This window comes from Lactuca saligna, chromosome 5 (assembly GCF_052625555.1).
Source record: "Lactuca saligna cultivar CGN05327 chromosome 5, ASM5262555v1, whole genome shotgun sequence".
Lineage (NCBI taxonomy): Eukaryota > Viridiplantae > Streptophyta > Magnoliopsida > Asterales > Asteraceae > Lactuca > Lactuca saligna.
The window spans coordinates 64,857,574-64,871,468 of record NC_136421.1 but is presented as its reverse complement, the minus strand read 5'-3'; the positions used below and the strand labels follow the sequence as shown (position 1 = coordinate 64,871,468).

At 41.0% G+C, this 13,895-nt stretch overlaps 2 protein-coding genes across 9 annotated transcripts; both read right to left on the bottom strand.

Annotated features, from left to right (window-relative positions):
- Positions 1 to 393: 393 nt before the first annotated feature.
- LOC145045370 (uncharacterized) lies at positions 394 to 2,940 on the bottom strand. Its single transcript, XM_078993710.1, has 6 exons — positions 2,801 to 2,940; positions 2,601 to 2,702; positions 1,896 to 2,397; positions 1,419 to 1,822; positions 917 to 950; positions 394 to 674 (listed from the first exon to the last, which is right to left on the bottom strand). The coding sequence occupies exons 1-4, from the start codon at positions 2,938 to 2,940 to the stop codon at positions 1,643 to 1,645; spliced, it is 924 nt and encodes a 307-aa protein (XP_078849836.1). The 3' UTR covers positions 394 to 674; positions 917 to 950; positions 1,419 to 1,642.
- Positions 2,815 to 7,560, bottom strand: LOC145048872 (protein argonaute PNH1-like). 8 transcript variants are annotated; one of them, XR_013683094.1, is made up of 7 exons: positions 4,562 to 7,560; positions 3,863 to 4,477; positions 3,543 to 3,606; positions 3,304 to 3,439; positions 3,132 to 3,205; positions 2,958 to 3,046; positions 2,815 to 2,891 (listed from the first exon to the last, which is right to left on the bottom strand). XR_013683094.1 is itself a non-coding variant. In XM_078997501.1 (7 exons), the coding sequence occupies exons 3-7, from the start codon at positions 3,769 to 3,771 to the stop codon at positions 3,008 to 3,010; spliced, it is 324 nt and encodes a 107-aa protein (XP_078853627.1). In that variant the 5' UTR covers positions 3,772 to 3,821; positions 3,906 to 4,477; positions 4,562 to 7,560; the 3' UTR covers positions 2,815 to 3,007. The 8 variants fall into 8 exon arrangements, 6 of the variants coding, with proteins under 6 accessions (XP_078853627.1, XP_078853628.1, XP_078853626.1 ...); XR_013683093.1 differs by having other exon boundaries at positions 2,958 to 3,037; XM_078997501.1 differs by adding an exon at positions 3,752 to 3,821 and having other exon boundaries at positions 2,815 to 3,037; positions 3,906 to 4,477.
- Between the last annotated feature and the right edge of the window lie 6,335 nt (positions 7,561 to 13,895).

Sequence of the window (13,895 nt, the reverse complement as noted above, 5' to 3'; positions counted from 1 at the left end):
TGCACTACTAGAAAAACAGCCTTTTACGACGCTCATTGCGCGTCGTAAAAGGCTCAGACGACGCGCAAATGCGCGTCAAGGAAGGCCCTGTCATAAAGAGAGACGACGCGTTTTTGCGCGTCGTTTATAGACGAAGCGCATTTAAGACGCACGTTTACGACACGCAATGCGTATCAAGGAAGGCACTGTCATAAAGGAAGACGACACGCATTCGCGTGTCGTAACCTTACGACGCGCGTGTTAATGACACGCAATGCGTATCCAGAAAGCCCCTGTCAAGAAAGGTCATGTCATAAATGAAGATGACACACATTTTTGCGTATCATAATTTTAAATGTTTAAACAAAATTATTTATAGATTTACTTATTTTCAAATTAAATTTGTATTTAATGTTTCATAATAGAAAATAAAATATCATATGCAAAAAATAGAATCTATTACATAAATTTAATGTCATACAATTCTATATCTTACAATATATAAATTTGCATCTAATCAACTATGTACATCAAATTCCAACTAACTAAAGTTGCATCTTGCCTTTCATAATTCTTTAAGACTAATGCTCCAAATAGCTGATTATATGGATAAGCAGTTGTACATTGGCCCATCTCACTTAATAATGACTTAGCCAAATTCAACTCCAAGTCTTTACTGCATCTTGCTGATAATGCTGCAAGATTTAAATCAAATTCAACTCCAAGTCTTTACTCAATAATCAAAATCCCAAGAGCAACATCCATTGTAGAGGCAAGTTCATTTTCAAAACAAAACATAGTATTTATAATGATAAGAATGTGGAGGGTATACTATAAAAACTCAGACATGGCTATAATGGAGATAACAGGGATATATATATATATATATATATATATATATATATATATATATATATATATATATATATATATATACCTTAAACAAATTAGCTTCCAGATCAGATTGAGAGCTGCGAAAAAAAAAAAAACTAATATATGTTAAGGTAGTATTTGGAGGATGTAATATGATGACATACACGTCCAGAAGGCTATTATCTATGAGCTTGACCAACACCAAGGGCATTATTGGTAGAAATAATGTTACTATTTGTAGGGTTGATAGGGATAATGTTTCCTCACTTTGTTCATGTACTGAAGCTCCCTGTAGAATATATTATGTTTTTCTATGCATATGGGAACATGGGGAGGCGTCCTATGGGGGTAGATTAGTCATTTGACATACCGGTGACTGAACTGGAGGTGAAGACAAAGCATTTTCATGAAATTTTTTGTTCATATGAATTCCTTCTACATAGGGCAATTAAGCCAACTAACTTGACTAAGTTGACATGGTTTGTAATTGAAACTAGTTTCTAGATGATGAATGGAATATAAATTCAAGTAGGTTTTTGAAGTTTGAACAACAGATATGTTGTTACCTTAACGAGGTCAGGTGGACCAATGATAACAAGATCTTCAAGTGCTTCTACTTTGTCTAGTGATAAGGTGTTGTATAACATATCAACATCCTCAAACTCATCAAAATCCTCCAGCATATGAAATGGTTTGTGGTGGTTTTAGATGCTTTGTGAAAAGTGAAAACAACAAGAATCTTTTATCATGAATTTGACAAGGTGGCATAGAGGATAGAACCTCAAAGAAATTATTGAGAAAATGTGAAAGGGAAAAAGTATATGATGACCTGATTTCGTTCCACATAGTCATCAATGAAGTCCTTAATATCATTGACTTGTTCCTCCAGAAATAGGAGGCATACCAAGAAGGGTGTTGCTTCCTTGTTGTACTTGTTGGAATCTGTTTCAGTTCTTCCACGGAATTGTCCCTATTAAAAAAAATTAAAAAGTATTTTAGTTAATGTAGATACAATGTATAGTATAGCAATATATATAGCATACCCCTTCATGTTGAGTTTGGAAGGAACTACCAGGTCTCCACTGAATGCCAGGAACACCAGAAGGTGAAAAGACTCTTGTGCCCATGCCACCACCCTCACCACCATTTCCATTATCACCATCAGTACTTTTGACACCACTTTGTGGCAACATCATTCTGCTACTCAAAGATGAAATAGGAGGATGTTGCTGAACCATTCTCTCATCTGTCCCTGACATATCCCTCTTAGCCATTTCAGAAGCTTGACCAACACCAAGGGCATTATTGGTAGAAATAATGTTACTATTCGTAGGGTTGATAGGGATAGTAATTGAAGATTGACTTCTCAAACTGGTCAAACTGCCCCTCCCGAGATTCCTTAATCCGGATTCACTAAGGGCAGGAGATGATTTACGAACAAGGAATCCTCCGACTTCTTCTTCCTTGTTTATAGGTGAGGAAGGGATGGGGAGACTAAGACTGAATTGTCTAAAACGCCCCTCACCGGACTTGGACTTGGAGGGACTGAAAAATGAAACAAAGTAAATGAATATCTCACCATTTTCCCATAGTATAAATAACTAATTCTAGGGCTAAACACAACAAAGTACAGGGATTTAATAGAAAGAGATGAAACAGTATGTTATAATACACGTGTAAAAGAAAGTATGTTGTTGTTTCTTGCATTTAACAATAAATAACAAGTGTAATAAAAAGTAAAAAGTAACCATGTGTAGCTCCAGGGGTAGGAGTACTCCTTCACAAAACTGTAGGTCAAGTTGGCTTCCACAACAATAAAGTTGTGAGTCACTTCATTTCTATTTTTCTTTCTGATTTAAAAAAAAACACATCAAAACTGGATCGTAAAGTTTAAAAACAATTTTAAACTCCAAATTTTATAAATATGTAACAAGTATAAGTAAAAAACAGAGGATTGATTACCTTATTGTGGGTTGCAGAACCACCGTGTTGAATTGCTAAAGTGTCACCCATTTTTTCATAAACTTTCGTTAAATTCTCTGCTAAATTGGAATCAAGCTCAATAACTGTGGTGTCATTGTATCCCATGGTATGAAGTTTCTTACGTTATTTGTTAAAGATTGAATTTCATCAGCATTCAGCAGTGAAATTGTTCTCATCCCATAGAACATGATAATGAGTAGGTCTGCTAGTTCTTTGTAGAGAAATAAGAATGTAGTTTTATTAATTTCTTTATTATGGCATCCTACTCTTATTAAATGATTGTTTAATTATCATACTTGGATTCCTGCATGACTACAATGGTAGAAGTCGAACTCAACTGGATGACAAATCTTTGTGTCCACAACTGTACCTACAAATCACCAAGTATAGCAACCTACCTTTATATATATATTTTGGGATTTAAGATGATGATAAATATGAAATATTTTTTGAAAATAAAAAAGATACCGGGTAATATGTTTCTACTTTTTTCGGTGCTTTTTCGGTCGTTATGGTTGTTTGGAAAGAGGTGCGTGTGATGGCGTTTTTGGACAACAATGAATGTGACTGGAGGTTGGTAATTAGGTTCAAGAGAAGCACATGCCTACAGAATGTTGAAAAATATGATTTTAAATAATAGAAATTGTTGATTAATCATTTGAAGCAAATACAAATTAAAGGTATCTTAGAATTATTTATAAACCAACCTTACAAATTGCATCGGGCTCATAGAGTAGGACCTGATAGAACTGTCCATCACTTACACCATCTCTGTAAACAAAAAAACAAAGTGAGGATTGGATATTTTTTTTAAATTGCACCAGTTGAAGTTATATATATATATATATATATATATATATATATATATATATATATATATATATATATATATATATATGTATATGTATGTATATACCTGTAGAATATGATCCTCATTGGTTTTTTTCCATGTATTTTCAAATATCTGAGTTACTACACTACCCAACCTATGAACATCCATAAAAACACATATTTTCTTTTAACCCACCCCAAAAAAGTGAAACAAGGTAGGACAGGGACTTGCTTCAGACCTCTCATCTGTGCAAAAGACATAAACGCCCCTCATATCAAACACAATATGTAATATGCACCTGATCATGCCTCCATTGACTTTTCCACGTTGAGGATCTTGCCAGGTTTTATACAAGTCCTGGATAAGTTCTTGCCTGTGAGGTTGAGCACTAACTAGCCATACATATTTTGTAACTTCTGGCTAGTCTTGAGAGGAAACAACCTTTTTTTATAAAAATAGTTGTAAGAAAAATTACAATATTATATGCAAATTGAGCAACATGTGTTTGATCCCAACAGTCTATATAGTTTTTTCTCAAAACCCCTGTTTGGTATTTAGGGGAATGAATTGGGAAAATGTTTAAATTTAAACAATTTAAGTTTTTTTATTATATATTCTTACATATGATATCATGTTTAATATTCAAACGTGAAGTTTCCTGTGACCAAAAGACGGATTTTGAACCCCAGTTTTGAACAACATAGCTTATTTACAAAGGGCATCCTTCAGGGACATCTTCAAATACAATTTGTTATGTTTCAACATCATTTGCAACACATACCTTTCTCATTTACCCCTCATTTCAAGTATCTATATAAAAAAATAGAAATATAATTAACTAACTTACATGAGCCTGACAAAATAGGAGGTTTCCAAAGATTAAGGAAATCATACCAAATTCCCGCATACTGGCGAGATCATCTAGTAATGAGGGTCAACTTGAAGTCCTTTTCTCCTATTGAAAGTTTGACCTAATTTTTATAAGAAGAAATAAGAATGCTAGATATTTATATTACTTGATTCGAAAATAATGAACGCTAGATATACTTGTTTAAAGTAGCCATAAACTAGTGCTACAGTCCACAGATTATTCTTCAATTTATTATGAATTGTGCTAGTTAAGAACTCATTCCAAACAAACATTGTTTCATTAAGAAACGACCCTTTCTCATGAGTAGATAGATTCTTTTGAAAACTATGCATGACACGATAAGAGTTGCTGAAATAGAAGTCCTTTGTAAGATCCAATGAGCATATCAATGCAGCTCCATCGCCAACAAGGCCTACAAAACTCACTACATGAATTGTCTCTGGTGGCATCATGAACCAAACTCCTTTTCCAAAAACGATTCTCAGAGCTTGAAAGATGTCATGCGGACCCACTACCACTGCTTGAAGCTTTACTTCCGTCATCCCTTGGTTCTGAAACAGATGGATCAGGAGCAATCAAGTTGTCACTTTCATCATCTTGTTTCTGTGTCATGGAAACCTGAATAAAGATATTGAAAAACCAGTTGTAATTAGTAGACATCAGGACTACATCACAACAAGAACATGAATCATACCTTATACTCTAAATGGAAGATGGCATTTTATCGAACACCTAGAAGGCAAGATTTCGATAAAATCAAATCCATGCACTACTAGAAAAACAGAAGTGCATTTTTAAGTGCACAAAACATTCTTTTTTATGCTAGTTAGGGTAATATCTGTTTATTTTGACCTAATTTTTTGGATTATGCACTTGGCAACATGCTCAAATGATGGTTTATATTAATTTTGATTGGCATTAACATTATGATAAAGACCTACGTCTGATCATCTTGTTTGGCATCTCACTTTCCTTTGAAGATATTATAGATTTGAGAACTGTTCTTTCTATTCTCAAATGGGAAAAAATATTTAAAAGAAAGAAACAAAAGTGCATTTTTAAGTGCACAAAACATCCTTTAATGCTATTTTATCTTTTCTGGAAGTAATGACATAAAGGAGTTATGTCTTGTAGAGTGTAAGACATACTTGAGGAAGCATGGATTGAGGTTATCTGGTTCGAAGGAGGAATGTAGACAGAGAATCAAAGAGCATGAGAGGTTAGTTATTATTTGCAATTATAAAATAAATGACATTTTAAAATATATGATGCTATGAATCTTACCTTGATAAAAGGTTTAATATCAATTCCATTGATAAAATACAGAACTTATCTGCAAATAGTTTTTTGTATAGTGAATGAACTTTTTAGTTACATTTGTTCTTTTTGAACTTTTTATATCAAATAATTAAAACATTTCTAGCAATGAACTATCTTTTTCTACATTAAAAAACCCTTTTTCTTTATCCTGTTAAAATCCAGGTTAAAAGATGTAGGGGGTGAGTCAATATATCCCAAATCATCATTTTCAATTAACTGCACTGGTAATACTTTTTTTATTTTCTTCTTTATTTTCTCAATTAATTACTTTAAAGTTTAAACCAAAATGTTTCTTTAAATACAGGTGATGCATGTAAAGGACATGTCGTATTGTTCAAACAAAAAATAAAGCAAGAAACCTTAAATTTTGTTACCTTTTTTTAGGCTCTATTACTAAATTGTTTTTTCTCATTGAATTAACAATTGAATCACGTACATTTTTTTAGACTTCACCATCATTTGTTCTCTTAAATTCTGTTACCTTGTTGTGCAGGACTTAAATTAAATTAACAGAAGATTTATATTCCTATTTAAGTTAGTAATCTTGACATGAAAATTTTCATAAATGGGCTGTGAATCCTCATGTAGATACACCAGTCCTCTTGCAGCATCAAGAGAGTTTTCTTCTCGTGTCTCAATCTAAAGGCAAGTTGAACATCAGTAGGACTGTAAATAGACAACTATACCCTTACCTCTCATTAACAATTTTATAAGAAAGTTATATAAGGAAAAGATCCTCTTGGATAAGGTTCCACAATCCATTGCTTAGCTGTTGTTTAAATGTTAACATGAACAGAAGGTAAATAATTAAGGTAAACATATAAAAAAGGGGAAAACATATAAATGGAACATCATTTCATACCAATTTCTTTTGGCAGTGGTTCTGGTCATATTTGAGGTGAAACACATGAACAAAGTATGAACACATAGATAAATGGAACATCATTTCATAACAATTTATTTTGGAAAGACACTTTTTGTTCCTTGGAGTTGTCATATACTTGGCAGCAACTTGTCTTGTCTTGGCCACAGGGGTACAACCGACTTTTGAACCAGGTCTGATATTGCTTTGTTGGTCACATATCTTTTGAGAAATCGAACAAGAAACACCTACTAACCTTGGTATCCTGGGCTTTGAAGGTTTTGCAGGAGCTGAAAGTGGACATTTCATGCTAACAACACCCACACACACAACCACAACCACCTAATGGTTGTGGGTGGTGGTAGAGAAACACGTCGGTAGCCTACGCTGTCGGCCACGACGGTAGGTGGTGCTTGATGTAAAAAAACAAAAATGAAGGAGAAGAAAAGAACAGGAATCGATACCAGGCAAAGTTTTTCTTGAGGTCCTCTTCCATCTTCTCCCTCGACGGTGACTCAAAAATCCGACAGACCTACACAAAAACTCGAACAACTCCCTCTCTAGCCAATAAAAAGAACGAACGGAAGATTAGGGTTATTTTGGGATGCTAAGGGTTTGGTTAAAGGGGATGTAAGAACCAAATATATGAGAAATCGGCCCTAACATAATAGCCCAAGGGGATCTCTACATCAAAATGAGGCTTTCATCTCAAGGGTACCTGACGTCAACATGTGGCTGCCAATTAGGGTTTTTTCCATGTAGAGGATGTAGTTGGAGGTTTTCTTGCAGATTAAAGCCCGAGTTGTGTTGGACGAACAAAGAAGGGTTGGACGTGCTGGGAACAAGGGAGACTAAGAGATGAGAAAATAGGCGGGGGGGGGGGGGGGGGGGGTGGGGGTGGAAGTCGTCAAGTTAGGGGAGAACTCGACGAGTCAAAGGGAAAATCCTTGCGAGTTGGTGAAAACGCGTAGACTCGCCGAGCCACTCTAGTGCGCTCGCCGAGTCCGATCAATTTGACCAAAGACTGTTGACCAAATTGACCAGTGTTGACTTGATAAAGATGGTCAACCTTAGTGGTACAAGTAACAATTATAGATATATGATGTTATAGGAGGATTACAGCTCAGGGGTTTGAGCACGAGTGATTTCCAGGGTTCACGAGTTATCGGGACATACGAGGTGAGTCTTCTCACTATACAGTACCCGGAAGGGTTTGACTGTGTGATCGGAAGGTCGAATATGATATGAGATATATGCTTTATGTGTGATAAGTTAATTGTTATATGTGCCATGTATGATATGCTTGATATGGGCCGGAAGGAGAATATGTTATGGGCCGGAAGGCGTGGTAGTATGGACCGTAAGGTTGACGTGGGCAGGACCGGAAAGTTTACCCAGTCGGGACGGAAGTCCCCTGAGACACATGGACCGGAAGGTTAGGGCCTGGAAAGGCGTATGTGCGTAGGTTGTATTTTGGGGAACTCACTAAGCATTTATGCTTACAGTTGTTGTGTTATCTGTTTCAGGTACTAGCAAGGACCGTGGGAAGCTGCCGGCGTGATCGTACACACACTCGGGGAAACCATTTTTGTGATCTTTGTTATGTAATCGGTTGTGACAATATTGTTTACATTGGAACCTAAATTTATTACTCGATGTTTTTGATGTTTGTAAAAATGAAAAAGTGGTTTTGAAATTTACGTCGTTACAAGTTGGTATTAGAGCCTTGGTTTGAGGGATTCGGGTACACCTTCGGGCATAACTGAACTCAAACCGGGGATTTGAGAAAATTTTAATTAATAAATCAATAAAATTTGATAAGTGATTTTGAGACAACCAAAGAAGAAGGAGTGTGTACGGTCAGCCAGCGCCCGAACGGTAAAATCCCCAAAATACTCTTACAATATGTGTTATGAGATATGATATGATATGATACGCATGCTAGTAGACTAGGTATACATATTAGGACTAGAGTGGCCTGATTTTGTGATGCCTTAGTCTAGGGAAACCTGCTTCTATGAGGTGCTTGAGAGCAAGTGGGTAACTAGTGTATGACAAGAATAGAGTACTCAGGATTCGGGGTTTGGGGAGCAGGACTTGGGGTGAATACTGACACGGTGTAATTGGTAGTATTGGGCCCGTACTACTAAGGACACCGGGTCAGTGGGCGTCCCAAGTAAGAATCCCTGGGTATTGGAGACTGAGTAGGACTGCGTTATCGAGTGCGATTATGCCCGATAGATTCTCTTATATTTTTATGTTGTATTTCAGAGACATCATGGTTGGACCACGACACAGACCTGGTATGAGTAGTGTGACTGAAAAGGAGCTTCGTCAGATGATTCATGAGGAGGTAGCTGCAGCGATCCAGGCTGAGATTCCGGAGATGTTTGGGTCTATTAAGACCACGCTGATGAAGACATTTGATGAGCGGTACGCTGCGTTGACTGAGGCCACCGCCGCTGCAGCTACCGCAGCTGTGGCCACTGCCAGACCACAGGGAGGTGACTCGTTGCTGTTCCGGGAGTTCAGCAACATGAAGCCACCGGAGTTTGACGGGACGCGGGATCCGATCACTGCGATGAGATGGATTGCTGATATCGAGGGATGCTTCTACACTTGTTCATGTCCGGAGCATCTGAGGGTACAGTTCGCCTTGAACCAGCTCCGTCTGGGAGCAAAGGATTGGTGGAAGTTCGTGACGGCGAACTTCACTTTGGCAGAGGTCTCAGCTGTGACTTGGGAGAGGTTTACTGCTATGTTCAGAGACGAGTATGTTCCCCCGGTGGAGAGGGAACGGTTGGTTCAGGAGTTCTTGACCCTCAAGCAGGGTAATGATTCTGTTACGGTGATCACGCGGAAGTTTCATGAGAGGGCGATGTTTTTCCCCGAGCAGGTGTCCGCGGAACAGGCTCGGATGAGTCGGTATTTGGGAGTGCTGAGGAGGGATATCCGGGAGTTCGTATCGAACTCGTCATATCAGACTTTTGCTGAGCTTCAGGCGAATGCCAGGAAGCATGAGATCGAGTTGGAGACCCAGGCCAGGGAGGAGGCCGAGTCTCAACGGGTGGATCGGCAGCCGGCTCAGTCTCAGCCGGCAGGTGATGAGTGAGCATCGGTCTTTTGTTTCGTTGCCTGCTTTAGTATTATTTGACTCGGGTGCGAGTCGGTCTTTTGTTTCGTTGGCTTTTAGTCAGAACATCGGTATTGATCGGGAGGTGATGAGTCGACCCCTGCGAGTTGCTATAGCAAATGAGAAAGCGGTATACGCCACTGAGGTGATTCGAGGATGCGTGCTCGAGATTTTTGGGGTCGAGTTCCCTATAGACTTGGTTCCTATAGCTATGGGAGATGTCTGCGTTATAGTGGGCATGGACTGGTTGAGTAAGTTTGGAGCAGTCATTAACTGCGAGAGACAGCTGGTGATGATTCGAGACCCTAGTGGGGGAGTGCTCACGGTTTATGGCGAGGGGACCCGGTGTAGGTCGGTGTTTTGTTCGGCTGCCAGGGCAAGGCAGAGTTTGCAGCAGGGCTGTAATGGATTCATAGTCTACGTGATGGATACTCGAGTGGCCGCGGGGAGGCCCAATTCGATTGCTAACGTTCCAGTTGTATGCGAGTTTTCGGATGTGTTCCCCGAAGAGTTACCGGGTGTGCCTCCGGAGAGGCAAGTGGAGTTTCGTATCCATTTGGTTTCGGGAGCGGTGCCCATCGCCATGGCGCCCTATCGTCTCGCTCCACCGGAAATGCAGGAGTTATCCTCGCAGCTTCATGAGCTGTTGGGAAAGGGATTCATTCGACCGAGTAGCTCACCTTGGGGAGCGCCGATTTTGTTCGTCAAGAAAAAGGATGGTTCACACCGGATGTGTATCGATTACCGGGAGTTGAACAAGTTGACGGTTAAGAACCGGTATCCGTTACCTAGGATCGACGATCTGTTCGATCAGTTGCAGGGGGCATCTTGGTTTTCCAAGATTGACTTGAGGTCGAGGTATCATCAGATGAGGGTTCGAGAGGAAGATATCCAAAAGACTGCTTTCAGGACTCGTTATGTACATTATGAGTTTGTGGTGATGCCTTTTGGGCTCACCAATGCCCCGGCCGCATTCATGGATCTTATGAACCGGGTGTGCCGGCCGATGCTGGATCGATCGGTGATCGTATTCATCGATGATATTCTGGTGTATTCGAGGACTAGGGATCAGCATGAGGAACATTTGAGGGAGATTCTTGGGGTTTTGAGATCAGAGAGACTGTATGCCAAGTTCTCCAAGTGTGATTTCTGGTTACGAAAGGTCCAGTTCCTCGGGCATCTTGTTAACCAGAAAGGGATATTGGTCGACCCGACCAAGATTGAGGTAGTGTTGAGGTGGGAGGTGTCGAGATCGCCCACCGAGATCAGGAGTTTTCTGGGTTTGGCTAGATATTATCGCAAGTTTATCAAGGATTTCTCCAAGATCGCTGTGCCACTTACTAGGATGACCCGGAAGGGTGTTGCGTTTTCATGGGGACTGGAGCAGCAGTCCTCATTTGAGACGCTTCATCAGAAATTGTGCGAGGCTCCGGTGCTTGCACTCCCGGAAGGGATGGAGGATTTTGTGGTGTACTGTGATGCCTCTATATCGGGTTTGGGGGCGGTGCTTATGCAGAGGGGTCATGTGATAGCATATTCTTTGAGGCAGTTGAAGCCTCATGAGTCGAGATATCCCACCCACGACCTGGAATTGGGGGCTGTGGTGTTTGCCCTCAAGATCTAGCGACACTATTTGTATAGGGTCCGGTGTACGATATACACGGACCATAAGAGCTTGAAGTACTTGATGGATCAGCCAAATCTGAATATGCGATAGAGGAGGTGGTTGGATGTGGTGATGGATTACGATTATGAGATCCTGTACCACCCGGGCAAGGCTAATGTGGTAGCCGATGCGTTGAGCCGTACGACGGAAAGCCCCCCGATCCGAGATATTTGTATGAGATTGACGGTATTGACCCTGATTTTGGATATTATTCGAGGAGCTCAGGCAGAGGCTGCGAAGCCAGAACATCAGAAGAAGGAGCGGGTTGTAGGTCAGGTATCAGGATTCGTCACGGATAGTCGAGGGATTATGACTTTTCAGGGTCGGATTTGGGTCCCGTTTGTGGGCGGTGCGCCTACTATTTTGATGGAGGAAGCACATCGATCGAAATTCTCGATTCATGCTGGTGCTACGAAAATGTATTTGGATCTCAGGAAGGAGTACTGGTGGCCCTGTATGAAAAGGGATGTCGCTTGGTTTGTCGAGAGGTGGTTGACTTGTCGGCAGGTCAAGGCCGAGCACCAGCGACCGCACGGTAAGCTGCAACCGCTAGAGATTCCCGAATGGAAGTGGGAACAAATCACTATGGATTTCATCACCAAGTTACCGCGGACTGTGAGGGGAGTCGATGCGATTTGGGTGATCGTGGATAGGCTGACGAAGAGCGCTCATTTTCTAGCCATCAGCGAGAGCTCTTATGCGGAGAAGTTGGCAGAGTTATATGTGAGGGAGGTAGTATCGCGGCATGGAGTGCCGATCTCGATTATTTCGGACCGTGACGTGCGTTTCACTTCCAGGTTCTGGAAGAAGTTTCATGAGGAGTTGGGTACTAGGTTACATTTCAGTACTGCATATCATCCCCAAACAGACGGTCAGAGTGAGCGGACGATTCAGACGCTCGAGGACATGCTTCGGGCATATGTGTTGGATTTCGGAGGAAGCTAGGACACCTATCTACCTTTAGCAGAGTTCTCGTATAACAACAGCCATCATTCGAGCATTGGTATGCCACCCTTTGAGCTGTTGTATGGACGGAGGTGTCGCACCCCCATCTGTTGGGGTGAGGTAGGACAGCGGGTTATGGGTAGCACGGAGATCGTACTCCAGACGACCGAGCAGATTCAGCTGGTCAGGCAGAGGTTGTTGACCGCTCAAAACCGACAGAAGAGTTATGCAGATAGACGCCGGTCTGAGCTTGAGTTTCAGGTTGGTGATCTTGTACTCCTGAAGGTCTCTCCTTGGAAAGGAGTGATTCGATTCAGGAAGAGGGGCAAGTTGGGGCCCCGATATTTTGGTCCTTTCCGTGTGATCGCGAGGGTGGGTCGGGTAGCCTACCGTTTAGACTTGCCAGCAGAGTTGGGGCAGATTCACGACACTTTCCATGTGTCGCAGTTGAGAAAGTGTATGGCCGACGAATCGGCAGTGGTTCCATTAGGGGATATTCAGGTGGATGCGAGCCTAAATTATGCTGAGAGACCAGTAGCCATCAGAGATCGGAAGATCAAGGTTTTGTGGAACAAGGAGGTACCCCTGGTATTGGTTCAGTGGCAGCATCGGAAGGGATCAGAGATGACCTGGGAGCCGAAACATGAGATGCGTGAGCAGCATCCGGAGCTATTTACCTAGCGGGACTTCGAGGGCGAAGTCTTGTTCTAGTGGGGGAGAATTGTAACAATCCGAATCTCCAGGTATCTTTACTTTCATATTTTTGGTATTTTGTGAAGGGACTCGACGAGTTGGAGGTCGAACTCGCCGAGTCGGGTCGCGGTTTTGGACGGAGGTTCGCATCCGGACTCGGTGAGTCCAAGGGATGGACTCGGCGAGTCCGCACTATTTAATGAAACCCTAATTTCCCGGTCCTAAGCCCTATTTAAAGGACCTTATGGCCTTCATTTGCGGCCACCTTGAGCCCTGAGTACCCCCAAACGGCTGAGAGACCTTGTGAGTGAGATAAAAGGCTATTTGTTCATCATTTTGTGTGTTATTGCAAGAAAGGAAGGAGAAGATCAAGCTTGAAGAGTTGGGGAGCTTGGATCTGCTTTTATTTCTTCAAGGGAACCTTCTTGAGGTAACTTTCAGAGCTAAACTTCGTATTTTGGTTGATGTGTCAAATATAGGGTTTCTTCTTGCCTTATTTGGCTTGGATTGGAAGTATGAAAGGTCCCATGGAGATATGGAACCTAGATCTGGACCTTAGCAGGTCCAGGAGGACCCAAATGACAAGCTTTATGTCCATTCTTTTGAGTTGGAAGCTAGGATTGCCATATTAGAGGTTATTTCCCCAAAATGAGCCTTGTATGCGTTGCATGGCGACCAAGACTGAGACTCTACGTGATAAATGATCTTGGGAAGGCCAGATCTATGTGTGTATGGAAT